At 43.9% G+C, this 14,870-nt stretch overlaps 1 protein-coding gene across 1 annotated transcript in view; it reads right to left on the bottom strand.

Annotated features, from left to right (window-relative positions):
• Positions 1-14,870, bottom strand: part of ARFGEF2 (ADP ribosylation factor guanine nucleotide exchange factor 2) — an 89,887-nt gene that overhangs the window by 70,415 nt on the left and 4,602 nt on the right. Inside the window, exons 2-3 of the mRNA XM_040638440.1 lie at positions 6,668-6,698; positions 5,912-6,035 (exon numbers count right to left, since the gene is read on the bottom strand). Coding sequence (XP_040494374.1) covers positions 5,912-6,035; positions 6,668-6,698 — 155 coding nt within the window. The remainder of the gene's footprint in view (positions 1-5,911; positions 6,036-6,667; positions 6,699-14,870) is intronic.

Raw genomic sequence — 14,870 nt, 5'->3', positions numbered from 1 at the left:
AGGGGGTGGGAGCAGGAGTGGGGAAGGTGCAGAGGGTGGGAAATGTGTTTCTGAAAAACAGCTCAAGATGCTCTTTACCTCAACCCTCTTCCTGCTGCAAGACACGCAGGCTTCCCAAGTGGGCAGCACTGGCGCCTGGTACGTCAACTCTTGGTTTTTGACGTTCCTTATGCCTTAGCCCTAATGGATGCATAAGCCCATCTGGAGCACCGGATTATGAGTGGGATGGTTCTGAACTCCTAAAACGCGCATGTTGAAAAGTAGGCCCATAGAACAATGGTGCTGCAAAGCAAGGATGGAGGTGAACTGTTGAATTCAAATATGAAAAAGGCTTAGAAAGAAGAGTTCTCTCTGCTCTATAGGCTCCTAAGAGAGCACACTCCCCTTCAAGCTGAACAGGTTTTTAAAGCATGGCTTTACTCCCGTGTCTGTGCAGTGACACAGGGCCAGAAGAAAGCACAGTTCCTGCGTCCCTGGATATTTCTAGGTCTGCCCTCTTACCTCTCCTTGGGCCAGATATTGTCCTGGGCACTGGAGGTACAACAGGGAGTAAGACGGTACTTCTTCTCCCAGAGTTTATATTCTCCAGGACAGGGGCAGACCGAAGCCAAAAGTCCTGGCTGGGATCTCCAGGGCCCTGATTTGTAGACATCTTAAAAAGAACAAGTTGCACTGATAATGCATAGCATTATCTCATTTTTGGAAAATAAAAGCTATGTGACTGTGTGTGTATTTTTGTAAATGCACAGAAAAAACCCCGGAAACAGCAGAGGTCCAGCAGCATGAGTGTGCTTGGCAAGCTCACTTGAGGAAAGTGCTTTGCACAGTGAGTGGGGTGGAAAGTTACTGGCAGGTTTAAGTAAAGGATTAACATGATGTGGTACATTTCTAAAGGTTCCCTCCAGTTCCTGCGTGGAGAACAGCCATAGGAGTAGAAGCAGGGGACAGTGAGGAGGCTGTCGCAGCTGTCTGGGAGGGAGATGCTGGTGGCTTGGACTCTCAGAGGGTGACATGGCTGGAGGGTAGAAATTCCTGCTTTATTCCTTGTCAATGCAATGAGATGGGAAGTGGGCAGAGGAGGGAGGCCTTTGGGCAGCTGACTCACTGACCCTTGTGTCCAAGGAGGCTGCGTGCACGGGGATGTTCACTGTTACTCTATTTGTCAATGCCCCTCTGTAGGGGAAGAGATAAATAAAATGATGGCATAACATATCATACATCAGTCAAAAGGATGCACGTAGCCATATAGCTAGATCTTAAAAACACTGTCGAAAGTGAAGAGCAAGCTGCAGAACACCTGAAACTTACTTAACATATCAAATACACTTCAATGATAAAAGCTCTTTAAAAATTAATTATTTTAAAGAAAAGTACTAAATACATAACGATAAAGAAGAGTGCAGATACGGAAGAAATTGTGAGGGTGAAACATGATTGACTTGTGTTTGAAAAACAGAGTCCTCATCATAACCTACGGAGGCAAATGACACTATTGCTAATCTATGTCTGAGGATCCTGGACTCTGGAAAGGTTAAAGAATTTGTCCCAGGTGTCTTAATGACATGTTAAGCCAGTATGTAAATGCTAAGCTATCTGTGACCCAAGTCCGTACTTTTTAGCCTTGACTTATTTTCCTTCTTTATGGACAAAAAGTTACATTAGGGTAGGTCATATGAAGTTCCTGATACCTGTTTTTCACTCCATGAGAATGACAATTTCATGTGTTTCAACCTAAAACATTATTAAAATGAGAAAGAAAGTCCACATATCTAACTAAAATTCTAAAGATGCAAATAAATTAGGGAAACTTGTCAAATTCATAAAATAAAAATCTACCACCCATAGGCAAGAAAAAAAAATGAAAAACAAAGGAAAAAAGTATATGCCCTGCACAGGCAACTGGGCTACGGTCTTAAAAAAAAAAAAAAAAAAGTTCTAAAAAAAATTTTAACAGAGAACGTAGCTATGTACAACTTTTATAATTATTAATGGATTTTAAAATGTGCTTTAAAAATCCAAAGTTTTCTAGAAATAAGAACTAAAAGATAATGCTTGTGGTATGAACAAAGGACAGCTGAGATCAGTAGTTTCCTACAGCCCTCACTGGGACTTAGAAAGAAAATATTACAACTCTATTCCTACTTTTTAAATCTTTTTCAAAGTTCTATTCTTGTATGTTTTATAATATATGTAATATAGTAACAGTAATACATATACATAATCTTATCACTGAAGAAATATGAATATATTAGAAGGATATTCTCAAAAAAAAATCTGGTTATTGACATATGCCCAGGCAACCTTGGAGATCATGCACTGAGTAAGGCAAGACTGAACCTAATGCCGCTCCCCCCTGGTGGGAGGGGGGGGGGAAGAGTGTGCAGCAGACTAGGTGCTGAAGGGAAGGAATAAAGAGAATCTTTATCGTTTGGTACAAGTGAGCAGCAGCAGAACTCTAGGTTGCTCTCAGCAGGGAGAGGGAACTCTAAGCTAACTGTGTCAGGACAAACCAAACCCGGAAGCACCTTTGCCACCCCATCACCTCTCCAAGCTCAGAGAAGGATGCCTTTAAATGCCCAGGGCAGAATGTGGATGTGTCTGCAGCTGGCTTCAATTCTGCTCAAGCCAACCTTTGCCCCTGGACACTGGCCTTCCATTTCCAAGACGGAAGTCACGTCTCCCACACTGGGGAAAAGCCAGTTGAACAGGCTTTGCAAGGACAGCCTCCAAGAGCAAATGAAATTTTTCATTCAGTATTCCAGGGAGCACTGGGTCACTTTCTAATGTCATAAAAAGAATGACACAGCTTGCGTTTTGTATAATGACCAAAGAAATTCGAGTGTACCTACTAAATCACAGAGAACTTCCATTCTAAAAAAAAAAGAAAAAAAAAAGAGCTAACCATATGTCATCGGCCTCAAGACACTCTTACATTTACATTTATAGCTCAAGTCAGGACAGTGGGCTGAAGTAGAGCAGGATGTCAATGTTTCCGTTCCAGAGTTCCAGAAACAGACTATTTCCAGGAAAATGCAGAACATAAAATATAAACAGTATATTTTTAATCAAAGGGCCAGAACCACACGGTAACAGTTAAGAGTGGTGGTCAGCAACCTTTTTCTGTAAAGAACCAAATTTTTAGGCTTTATGGTCTCTGTTTCAACAACTCAACTCAGCCGCAGTAGTGGGAAAGCAGCCAGAGATAATAAACAATGGGCCCAGCTGTTGCTATGGACTCAATATTCGTGTCCCCCTGGTCCTATGTTGAAGCCCTACTCTCAGTGAGATGGTATGAGGAGGTAAGGCCTTTGGGGAGTGATTAGGTTTAGATAAGATCATGAAGGTGGGGTCCTCATGATGGGATCAGTGTCCTAGAAAAAGAGACTGGAGATCTAGTGTGCTCTCTCTGCCATGTGAGAACACAGCTGACAACTCAACCATCTACAAAGCAGGAAGAGGGATCTTACCAGGAACTGAATCAGCGGGCACCCTGATCTTGCCCTCTCCAGCCTCCAGAACGGAGGGAAATAAATATCTCTTGCTTAAGCCACCCAGTCTGTGGAATTCTATTTCATTAGCCTGACTATATTAAGACAGCTGTGTTCCAATAAAACTTTATTCACAAAAGCAGGTGGCAGGCCAGATTTGGCTTACAATTGTAGTTTAATGACCCCAGGTTAAGAATTCAGACGGGGTGGGAAGAGTTCTAAATGCTCACCCCATTCCACCACTTCCTGGGCAGGGGGAGCTCAGTACTGCTGGTCACTTCATTCTCTCAGCCTCCATTTCCTCAATTCCGAAATGAGGATGAGAGTTAAGTAACCAGAGTGTTTCTGGGAAGATTAAACACGATGTTGCAGACAGAGCACAGGGCCCAGCACAGGCCAAGTACTCAATAGCCACTGTTCTTAGTACATTGGTAATGTTAACTGTCAGCACCAGCTTCAGAACTAGACCGTAACACGAGAAGAAAACAACTAAAATTAAACTTATGCCAAACTTCCTCAGAAAATTTCACAGCAACAAATATTTTAGGATAGAAGGAGGACTTGGGCCTGCCGTTTAAGAATTCTTGGCTCATTATACGTTTCACATAGGACAATCTGTACAGAATTATACTGAATGAGAAAATAGCTTTTCATTTGGAAGAATTGCTTGTGAAGAAACTGTCACCAACTTTCAAATACAGATATATCAAAGAAGTGAGATTAATAGAGTAAATATTAGACTGGAGATGCCAAAAATGTGGCATGCCCACCGCCACTTGGCAGCCCGCGCCTCAGCAGACATCACCAATTGATCACCATACTTTCTCAAGAAACCCAGATGAAGCTTCAGATAGCTTTTCAACACAGCTTCTGAGCAATCATAATATAGAACCTATTCACTATGCCTGTTCTAGAAAGTACTGGTAAATTGTGGACCTCTAAATATAATTTTTTAATTTATCAAGCTTTTGATGTGCAGGTTGCCTGCTGGGGCCAAAGATAAAAGTGAGGTAACCAGAAACCTCAGGAGTAGATCTCTTTAAAAAAAAAAAAAAAAAAAAAAAAAAGAATTCTGGACCAGGAATTAAGACACCTAAGTTGTAACCTTTTTTTTCTTTCATACCTGCATTATTACTGGACAAGTTATCTTTTTTTTTTTTTTTTAAAGATTTTATTTATTTGACAGAGAGACACACAGCGAGAGAGGGAACACAAGCAGGGGGGAGGGAGAGTGGGAGAGGGAGAAGCAGGCTTCCACTGAGCCGGGAGCCTGATGCGGGGCTCAATCCCAGGACCCTGGGATCATGACCCGAGCCAAAGGCAGACACTTAACAACTGAGCCACCCAGGCACCCCTGGATAAGTCATCTTAACTTCTCTATTCCTATTTCTTCATCAGCCAAAGGTAATTTATCACAAGGTCACTGTGGCTCTCATATAGTCAATCCTCATCATTCTCAGATCCTGTATTTGCAAATGTACCCACTCAACTATAATTTATTTGTAAGCCCCAAATCAGTACCTGTGGCGCTTTTGCAGTCATGTGTGACACAGAGCAACGAAAAAAATCAAATTACTTGATGCATATGTCCTCAGCCGGGGTCAAACAAGGAGATGCTCTGTCTTCTCGTTTCAGCTCTTATACTGTAACTAGTATCTTTCCGGTGGCCTATGTCATGCCACATTTTTTGCAATTTTTTTTTGCACTTTTGTCCATTTTGTGGATGTTTCTGTCATTTAAATTGGTCCCTAAGACCCATGCTGAAGTGCTGTCTACTCTACCTAAGAGCAAGAAGGCAATGATGTGCCTTATGGAGAAATTACGTGTTAGGTGAGCTTCGTTCAGGCCTGTGTTATAGTGCTGTTGACCATGAGTGCAATGTTAATGAATCAATAAGATATATTAAATAAGACGTCTTTAAACAGAAACACACAAAGAACAAAGTTACGTATTGCTTTATGTACTGATCAGTTGCTGAATGTGTTGATACCAGAGGCTCCCAGGCACCTTATCCTGTATTTCCTGTGGGAACAATGGTTTAGTATTTGCTTATCCCGCGTTCATAAATGATGAATATTGATTATATCTATTTCTCTACTCGATATTCTGAATTTCAATGCCATCAAGAAAAAGGTGGCATAAAAATACTGCACGTGCCCAGGTGTACCCACATTTCCAACTAATCCTAAAGGTTTCAGTTAGAAAAACACACGTAAGAGAGTACAAGAAAGTATTTCCACGGAAACACATTCTTGTTCTGGCTGCGGAGGTCAGACCCCTTACCATCCCTCCTTCTTGAGACCTCCATAAAGAACACATCGGATTGCTCCTTCCTCCATCACCCTGGAAGCACAGTTCCTCTGAAAGGACTGCCGATGGCTTGGAGAAAACCCTCTTTACACAATCAAGTTTGAACACGGTACCTGCAAGCAGTCGAGGGATGTGCTGACCACCCGTGGGGACTTGGACTGGCAAGCTAGCTCAAACGGAAGGAAATACTTGTCAGCTTCAATGAAGTTTGCCTTTGGTGGTGCGGCGGCGCCAAGCCTAGGGAAAAAGCAGGAGAGCGCCACAGAAGGGAAGTGAAAAAACAAAAATTTTGCTTCTCATATACCTCTAACTTCCCATCCCACTTGTGATTATTTAATGGAAAGTGCCCACAAACTGCATCTGCGGGGCAAGACAATTAAAAACAGAAACACATGCATGAGGACAAAAGACAAAGCGTCACAGGGAGAAGCAGGGTCTCTGATTAGTGAGCTATGTTGACAGCATCCTGGACTGAATCTTGGCATCAGCCATGTTCTGAAATGTGACCAACTGGCTTTTTTAACTATGAAGACGAGAAGCAGCCACTTCTGGGGCAAGCTGTCCTCCCGCCCAAGGAGCACGACATACGGGCTAAGGGCTCTGCCTCATCCGTCAAGAAAAGGTACAGCAGCATTAACTCGATCCACTTTACCCCTTCCTGCAAACATGCAGTTACTGAGTTGGTAACCTGTTAACCCAGCATCTGTTTAAACACATACGGAGTCCTGCCATGTGCCCGGCACTCCACATGCTAGGGGAGTGTGTGCCACCCAGGAGCTAAGAAATATGAGAAAACATGCACATAAAGGGGTTCCCATGGCCACTACCTACTCCCTTAATACTGTATTTCAGCAAGGAGAAAAGCTTACCTCTGCTTTTCTATTTCTGCTTTAATTTCATCTGGTGGGGAAGAAAGAAAGCCATGTTAGGAACATGCAATATTTCTATAAAAGAAAACTTTACTAAAAGATATTTGGAAAATATTAAAAAGAATGCTTATGAGCTTTTAAAGAACACAATGCTAACATGAAAGGATAAAAAGTGACAATGATAACAGCTAACATGGACACAGTGGTTATTCTGTGCAAGGCATTGCTCTAATTACTTTACATACTTTCATTTACTTAATCCTCAAAACAATCCGATGAGGTAGGTGGTGTTTACCTCCATCTTACTGAGAGCTGGACTTCTCAACCAAGACACTACTGACCTTGTGACACCGAGAACCGGTGACCCACGGGGCTGGCCTGTGCACTGCAGAATGCTTAGCAGCGTCCCTGGCTTCCACCAGCCGGATGCCAGGAGCGACCACCTGCAGTCTGGAAAAGCAAGAATGTCTCCAGACATTGCCAAGTGTCCCCTGGGCAAAACTGTCCCAGTTGAGAATCACTGATTTCGATGAGAAGCCTTGGCACAGAAAGGTTAGGTAACTTGCCTCCTGTGACGTATCAGGAACTGGGGAACCAGAATTTGAATCCAGGCATTTTGGCCCCATAGTCCAACGTTCTAGCTATTTCCCCATTCTGCGAAATGTATGTTAACAATAGCTACCACAATATTATGGTCATGTGATAACATTTCAACTATGTAAAAATATGTATAGAAGATTGGCAACAAATAGAACAAAAAGGTGTGTTAGTAGAATGACTATTTTTTCTTTTTTCACATTTTCTATAAGCACATATACTGTTATTTTTAGACAGGTTGTTTTTTTTTTAATTGTGGTAAACACACCTAAAAATTTACCATCTTAACCATTTTTAAATGTACAGCTCAGGGGCGCCTGGGTGGCATAGCGGTTGAGCGTCTGCCTTTGGCTCAGGGCGTGATCCCGGCATTATGGGATGGAGCCCCACATCGGGCTTCTCCACTGTGAGCCTGCTTCTTCCTCTCCCACTCCCCCTGCCTGTGTTCCCTCTCTCTCTGGCTGTCTCTATCTCTGTCAAGTAAATAAATAAAAATCTTTAAAAAAAAAAAAAAAAAAAAAAAAATGTACAGCTCAGTATATTGACTACATTCACATTGTTGTGCTAAGCCATATGTAATTTTTATGAATTAATTAAAAAGTTTTACCGTGGAGGTTATAACAACTACCCAGTGAAGGTTACAGAAATAAAGTGTCATTATTTACAAATCACAACCTCAAACAGATAGTCTTATTTCCAGGAGAACAAGGTTCTGTGCCCTTGAAACAACAGAACACCCCATCTAGACATAAAGAGAATTCTCCCCCACCCCCTCGGTCAGATGTATTCCCGCAAGTTAGGCTCCGCAGGCTCAACGTATTATCAAAGTGGGCCACTGAAATAAGTCTGCACTGAATGCCATGTATTTAGATAATCTCCAAAAGGGCAGCATTTTTACAATCTGTTGAGAACCAATGGTTTGGATACGGCATTAGTTATCCCAGCAACACAGTTCTGGTAATCACAAATTTCCTTTCCTTGGAGAACTCCTATTCTAGACTGAGCTAGGAAGTGAAAACTGAACAACTAGACTCACTAGAGGTGGCAATTTCTAACCTTCAAGCCAACCGTCCAATGTCTTCTTACTACACACATAAGAAAATGGGTGAGAAACACCCAGATGATTAATATCAAGTGTTCTGCTCACAGACCATAAGGGCTGTGACACACAGGGTCTGTGAAAGAGAGCTCTGTGGCATGGTTCCTTCCCTCTAGGGACAAGAATTCGCTGAGGAAGTAGCTGTGGCTTCCTCCAGCAGAGGCCCCCAGGCTGTGGGAATGGCCCAGGACACTGCGAGGCAAGCTTGCAGAAATCTATATCCATAGTATCAAGGCTCTGCTCAGTGCTTAAGATCGTGTCACAAACCTAAGGTTTCCTTCCAACCATGGCTACTTTGTTAGAGTTTAGATGTTCAATGTATCTGAAGCAATTAGGCCTTCACTAGAGTCTGTGCTGGCCTCTGAGCTCCAAAAGAGTCTGTTTTGGAATGTCGCCGGTGCTAACTCACCAATGGCTAAGGCAGGGTCTGACCTACAGCAGGTGGCCAATAAGTGACAGTTCTCTTGCTCTTTTCTTAAAACAGGAGACAGAAACAGTGCAAAATCTCCAGTGCCACCAGTGGCACCAAGCAGAGCCAACGGGAAAAAGAAAAGGGCAGGTGCCCATTCAGTCCTCACCACAACCCAGGAAAGCTGGAGCACTCTTATCCCATAACTGTTATCCAGCTGAAGAATCTGGGCACATGTGAGGTCACCTGTGCACCATCCTAGCCACCAAGTCCTACTGTGTGTCAGGATTCATAACCCAGGCTGTTTGCTCCAGAGCAATACTCCAGAACCCCTCAGTGATGAGACAGAGGAGGAGGATGGCTGAAGGAAGAGGAGCATATGGCAGGGCACGCCTGCTCTGGTTTACTGCTTCACATTTTAATAGGCATTGCTTTCCCAACGGCCAACTGGGCAATTAACAGTCATAAATGAGCAGGCTGGAGAGCAGGGAGACCTGAGTTTCAATTTGCAATTGAAAAGCCGCACTATCTTCCCAGGAAGTCCTTTCTGGGCATCGCTATCTATGAACCCCTAGGGTCAGACTCCCCCCCCCCATTCATCAGTGACTTTGGCACTGACCTCTGCTCCACTCCCAAGCTGAGTCCAACAGCCCCCTTCACCAACCTCAATATCCCATCAGTGGTCAACTCACCCAAAGTGCAACGTCCCTGCAAACCTTCAACTCTCCCCCACACACCTGACCTGCCACGTACCTGCCTCCTCTGCAAACCAGGGCTGTCTTCAACTCCTTTAACTTCCCCTCAAGGCCCTCCACCTCCCCCACTCCAAGCCAGGCTGATGTGGCTGGTCCCACTGAGAATCTTGTCCCTATGTGGATCTGTGGCACTTCCTGTTCCATGCCCTCCATTCTCCTTTCCTTCCAGACGTCCTACTCAACTACTCTCCGCAGGGCCTTTCTTTGGCCTGTCAGATCTTGACGAGTCCAACACCTCAGCTTTCCCCATTCTTCGGTTTCCAGGATGGGTCCCATTAGCAGGACTATTATCACAATGATAGGCAATCGATAGCCATGACTCTCTCTGACCTTTAGTCTTACCCAAACTCAGATTACACTATCATCTCCTTCTGACCTATCTCCACCTAACAACCAGACCTCTGACAACAGGGCAGGTTGGTAGGGCTACAGAGCCATAACCACCAACCACAAATGGAACCCTAAATCATGCCAGCTGAGCCCATCTCCTCTATCCTCACAGACTACTGCACGTTTCTCTGCTCTCCTCAAATACCCGATCTCCCCTCTTAACCATCACCCCTCCTCTTTACTCAAAACCCATGGAGCGATCTCCTACTTCATGCAGAGATTAGAAGCCGCCACAAGGAGACTTCCTCAACTTACCATTAGAGAACCTACCAACTGACCCAGTTCTGTACCCAGCCTCCACTCTCTCCCTGCCAGAAGACAGGGTCCAATCCCTCCACCTCTGTAGTCTCCCATCCCTATCTGCCTCTCGGGAACTTCACGCTCTCCTTTCCATCTAAAATCTGATCACTTTTCACGATGCTGGCCCACCAGCACTACCATGCACACTGCTCCAGCTCTCATCCTTCCTCCCACCCCACATCTTTCTTCACACAGCAGCCAGAGGGACTCCCTTCAAATGTAAATGAAATTACATCTGCTCAAAACGAGATTATCCATAACCCTTATGATATAAATCAGATTACATCTGCTCCTTTGCTCAAAACTTTCCACTGGCTTCCCATCTCACACTAAGTAAAATCCAAAATCTTGACCTTGGCCTCCAAGCCTCCGTAAGATCTGGCCCCGGGCCCAACCTCTGATCTCACCTTCTACCACCCTGCCCCCCAGCTGGCTTGTTGCATGTTCCAGTTTCAGGGACTTCACAATTCCTATTCCTGCTGCCTGGAATGCCTCCCTCCCGCTCTTCAGTTCACTGTTCAAATGTCACCTTCCCTCACCACCCAAAACTGCCATCTCTGCCCCCCCACCCCATAATTCTGTATCTCCTCACCTGCTTTACTTTTTCACTACTCTGGTTTATTTTTCCAATCTCTCTTCACAGTATTTACTGCCCTTGACATATTATTTATCAGTTCATTTGTTATCTGTCTTCCCCAGGAGAATATAAACTATGACAACAGGGACTTCTGTCCGTCCTGTTCACTGCTGAATTTCCAACACCTAGAAATTCCTAGGCGGAGAGTAGGCACTCAATATTTGTTGAATGAATAAACCGTCCTTTCTCTTTCCTGCATTATTTAACCTCTCACTCAACTGGCTCCCTTCCCAAGTTTAAACCTTTAAAGAAAGAAAAGATAAGACAAAAAAACCTTCCATGATCCACATCTCCTCCTCCCCTTTACACTAGAGCTGAACTTTGGCAAAGAGCTGTCCATGCTCACTGCCTATATTTCCTCACCTCCCACGCAGGCCTCAGCCCACTAGGTCTGGTTTTCACCTTCACCACACACCCAAAGCAGCTCAAGTTAAGGTCACCAAAGACCCCATGTTTCTCAATCTGATGGGCATTTTGCTACTCTCCATCTAACCTGATCTCCTTGCAGCACTTGATCTTTTTTTTTTTTTAATGATTTTTTATTATATTATGTTAGTCACCATACAGTACATCCCCGGTTTCCGATGTAAGGCTCGATGATTCATTAGTTGTGTATAACACCCAGTGCACCATGCAATACGTGCCCTCCTTACTACCCATCACCGGTCTATCCCATTCCCCCACCCCCCTCCCCTCTGAAGTCCTCAGTTTGTTTCTCATAGTCCATAGTCTCTCATGTTTCATTCCCCCTTCTGATTACCCCCCCTTTCTTTATCTCTTTCTTCCCCTACCGATCATCCTAGTTCTTATGTTCCATAGATGAGAGAAATCATATGATAGTTGTCTTTCTCTGCTTGACTTATTTCACTTAGCATTATCTCCTCCAGTGCTGTCCATGTTGTAGCAAATGTTGAGAACTCGTTCTTTCTGATAGCTGAGTAATATTCCATTGTATATATGGACCACAACTTCTTAATCCAGTCATCTGTTGAAGGGCATCTCGGCTCCTTCCACGATTTAGCTATTGTGGACATTGCTGCTATAAACATTGGGGTGCATATGGCCCTTCTCTTCACTACGTCTGTATCTTTGGGGTAAATACCCAGTAGTGCAATGGCTGGATCATAGGGTAGCTCAATTTTTAACTTTTTAAGGGACCTCCACACTGTTTTCCAGAGTGGCTGTACCAACTTGCATTCCCACCAACAATGTAGGAGGGATCCCCTTTCTCCATGCAGCACTTGATCTTAATGGCCTTTCCCACCTTGAGATGTCCTCTACTTCTGCCACCATAGACACACATTCTCATGGGTCCTCTGTTTCTTGCCCCAAGTCCTCCCTACTGCCCTTGCAGGCTCTGCCTTCTCTGCCCAGCCAGGCAGGCAGGGGTTCCTCCGGCCCAGGCGCACCTCCTCCGCCTCTCCTTCTCTGTCCACTCCCCCTAGGCCACCTCATCCTCAGTTACGACCAAGGCTCCCCTGACTCCCAAATCACGATTTCCAGCCCAGGCCTGCCTCATGAACATCAGGTTGTGCCTCCATCCGCTGACAACTCTACCAGTCCAGCTGGATGCTCAAAGGCAGGGGAGCCTCAACACATCAAGTCCCAACTCAGATCAACCTCCTGCCCCCAGTTCTCCCCAGATGGTCTTCCCACACTCCCACCTTACAGAACATCCATCCAACTGGGTGAGTACCAATCCTCTTCCTTATCCAATGTTCTTATCCAACCCATCAACAGGTTTTGCCAGCTTCACCTTCTGAGCAAGTGGGGAATACATTCACTTTGTCCGGCTTCTGTCCTTACCACTCAGGTCCAGACACCAACATCTCTCACCTGGAAGATGGTAACTGTCTCCTCATTGTCCTTAGGCCATCCTTCTGGTCTTTCTCTAAAATGTTCTGAACACAATGGCCCAAATGATCTTTCCAAAATACAAACCTAACCACCCTGTTGCCTTCTCCCCTGTTTAGAACTTTTCAGTGCTGTCTGGCTGCTTTCGGTCTGAAAATCAAACTCCTCACCATGACAACCTTGGGGTCTTGGCCTACCCCTCCCACCTTATTCTCAAACACTCTCCCCTCTCATTTACTATGCTCCAACCACACAGTGGCCTCTTTCCGTTTCTCTCGTTGTTTGTTGTTGTATTTTAAATCACTTTTTTCTATTTTGCGATAACTGTCAATTCACATTTTAGTTTCCTTAACAATTATACTTCTTCCTGCCACAGGGCCTTTGTACACACTGTTCCCACCTGCTGCCAAAATGCCTCTCACCCCAACCTATTTCTTATTTATCATTTGGATCTCAAGACTTCCTCAGGGAAATTTTCCCTCACCCCTTTGTTCACTCCCCTGCAGGACCAGGTTTCTCTCCTTCACAGGACTTTTTAGGTTGTTACTATGATCCAGAGGATGTGATCATTTGAATAATGCAATTCTTCCCCATTCACTGAAAACTCCATGAGAACAGGGTCCTTGTCTGTTTCCCTTACATCATGACACCAAAAGTGACACCCAAATAAATACCTTCTCAATGAATGTCACCCTTGTTTAGCCAACAAACAAAAGGACCATATAAATAACAAATATGCACTGACCGCTCCCTGGGACCAAGGAAAAATTTAAGAATTTAACAGCACAAGAAGGCCGTTCTCCCCACAAATCTATAAAACTTAACAAAATACCTAATAAAAAAGCTAAAAGACTTATTTACAACCAAGACAGTAAACTGAAAGAAGCTTCTTATAGGAGGACTCCAGGAATGAGTCAAGGTTTTCTAAGATAACCTTGCTGGAAAGACAGTCAAGTATTTTCCTGGGAGGCCCCCGAAGCCTGGTGAAATTGGTGAGAACTAAATACAGTTCTGAGCTATTTATATAGGAGACTCCATGTACTTGCTGATTAAGTACACGTTTTCACAAGTCTGCTCTTTTCCATAAAGAATAGTCTTACTGTTTTCCCCAGCACTGCTTACAGAGTCTCCCCTGAGACTTACAAGTACAGGACAGAGCTCTAAATTCATCCAACCGCTTGCTTCACCAGCGTCAAAATGCCAGAGACTAGCAAAAACATCCATAAACCAACATAGACGGGAGGCAGAGAACAGCAAGCATTCAGTTCCTTCTCCTTTAAATATGGTAATGCCAGTGCCTCTGAATTTTAGCAGGTCAGCTGTACTGGTTCACTTACCCCTCGCTATAATCCTGGGACATAGGTACCGCCACCTTTATCATTTCAGGAAACTGAGGCTCAAAAGAAGCTAAAGTGTCAGCCCGGGATCACAGAACTAATCGAGAAACAAAGTTTCCAACTCAGCTCTCAGTGGATTTTCTGCCAAACCAATAAATAAATACTTTTCAGTAATCAAAATCCAACGTTTATAGGCTGCTTCTAGGCAGATGACCCCCTCCTAAAGAATTGTTATAAAGCTTTTCAACAAAAAGTAATCCGTCAAGGTCCTGAGTCCTGGTTATTTCTCAAAATTTTACTCTGCAGCACATGTAAACAAAATGTCTAATCAAAACACCAGAATTTGCTAAAATTAAAGGCTTTATTCTGTATTTCAACGGAAAGCTTTACTTTATTTGCTATGACAATTTAGGGATTTTTAAATATTTTTCAAATTTTGCGCTTAGGTTCTTCCTAATAGTGGGAAGAGTTATTTTGAACACGTTAGAAAACACAACAACATCACACGGAGGACAGAGTGATGTACTGTTTATCATATGGATGTGTAAATGTTAAACTGTTTTGCACATTAATATACAACTAAGATTTATGAATGCACTCTCTTAATTGGCTCCTTCCCCATGACACTTAAACTAGTTCAAGTTTTTTCCACTTTAAAAGGAGGAGGAAAAAAACCTCCCAGGATCCACATCTCCCGCCTCCCCTTCACACCACGGCCAAACTCTGGGAAACAGTTGTCTGTGCTCACTATTTCCTCACCTCCCACGCATGCTTCAACCATTCCATGTTGGTGTGCACCTTCACTGTCATACCCCAAGAGCTCAA

Source organism: Ursus maritimus, unplaced genomic scaffold, assembly GCF_017311325.1.
Source record: "Ursus maritimus isolate PB19 unplaced genomic scaffold, ASM1731132v1 scaffold_22, whole genome shotgun sequence".
Taxonomy (NCBI): domain Eukaryota; kingdom Metazoa; phylum Chordata; class Mammalia; order Carnivora; family Ursidae; genus Ursus; species Ursus maritimus.
The sequence above is the reverse complement of the archived record's forward strand: the minus strand, read 5'-3'. Positions and strand labels throughout refer to the sequence as shown.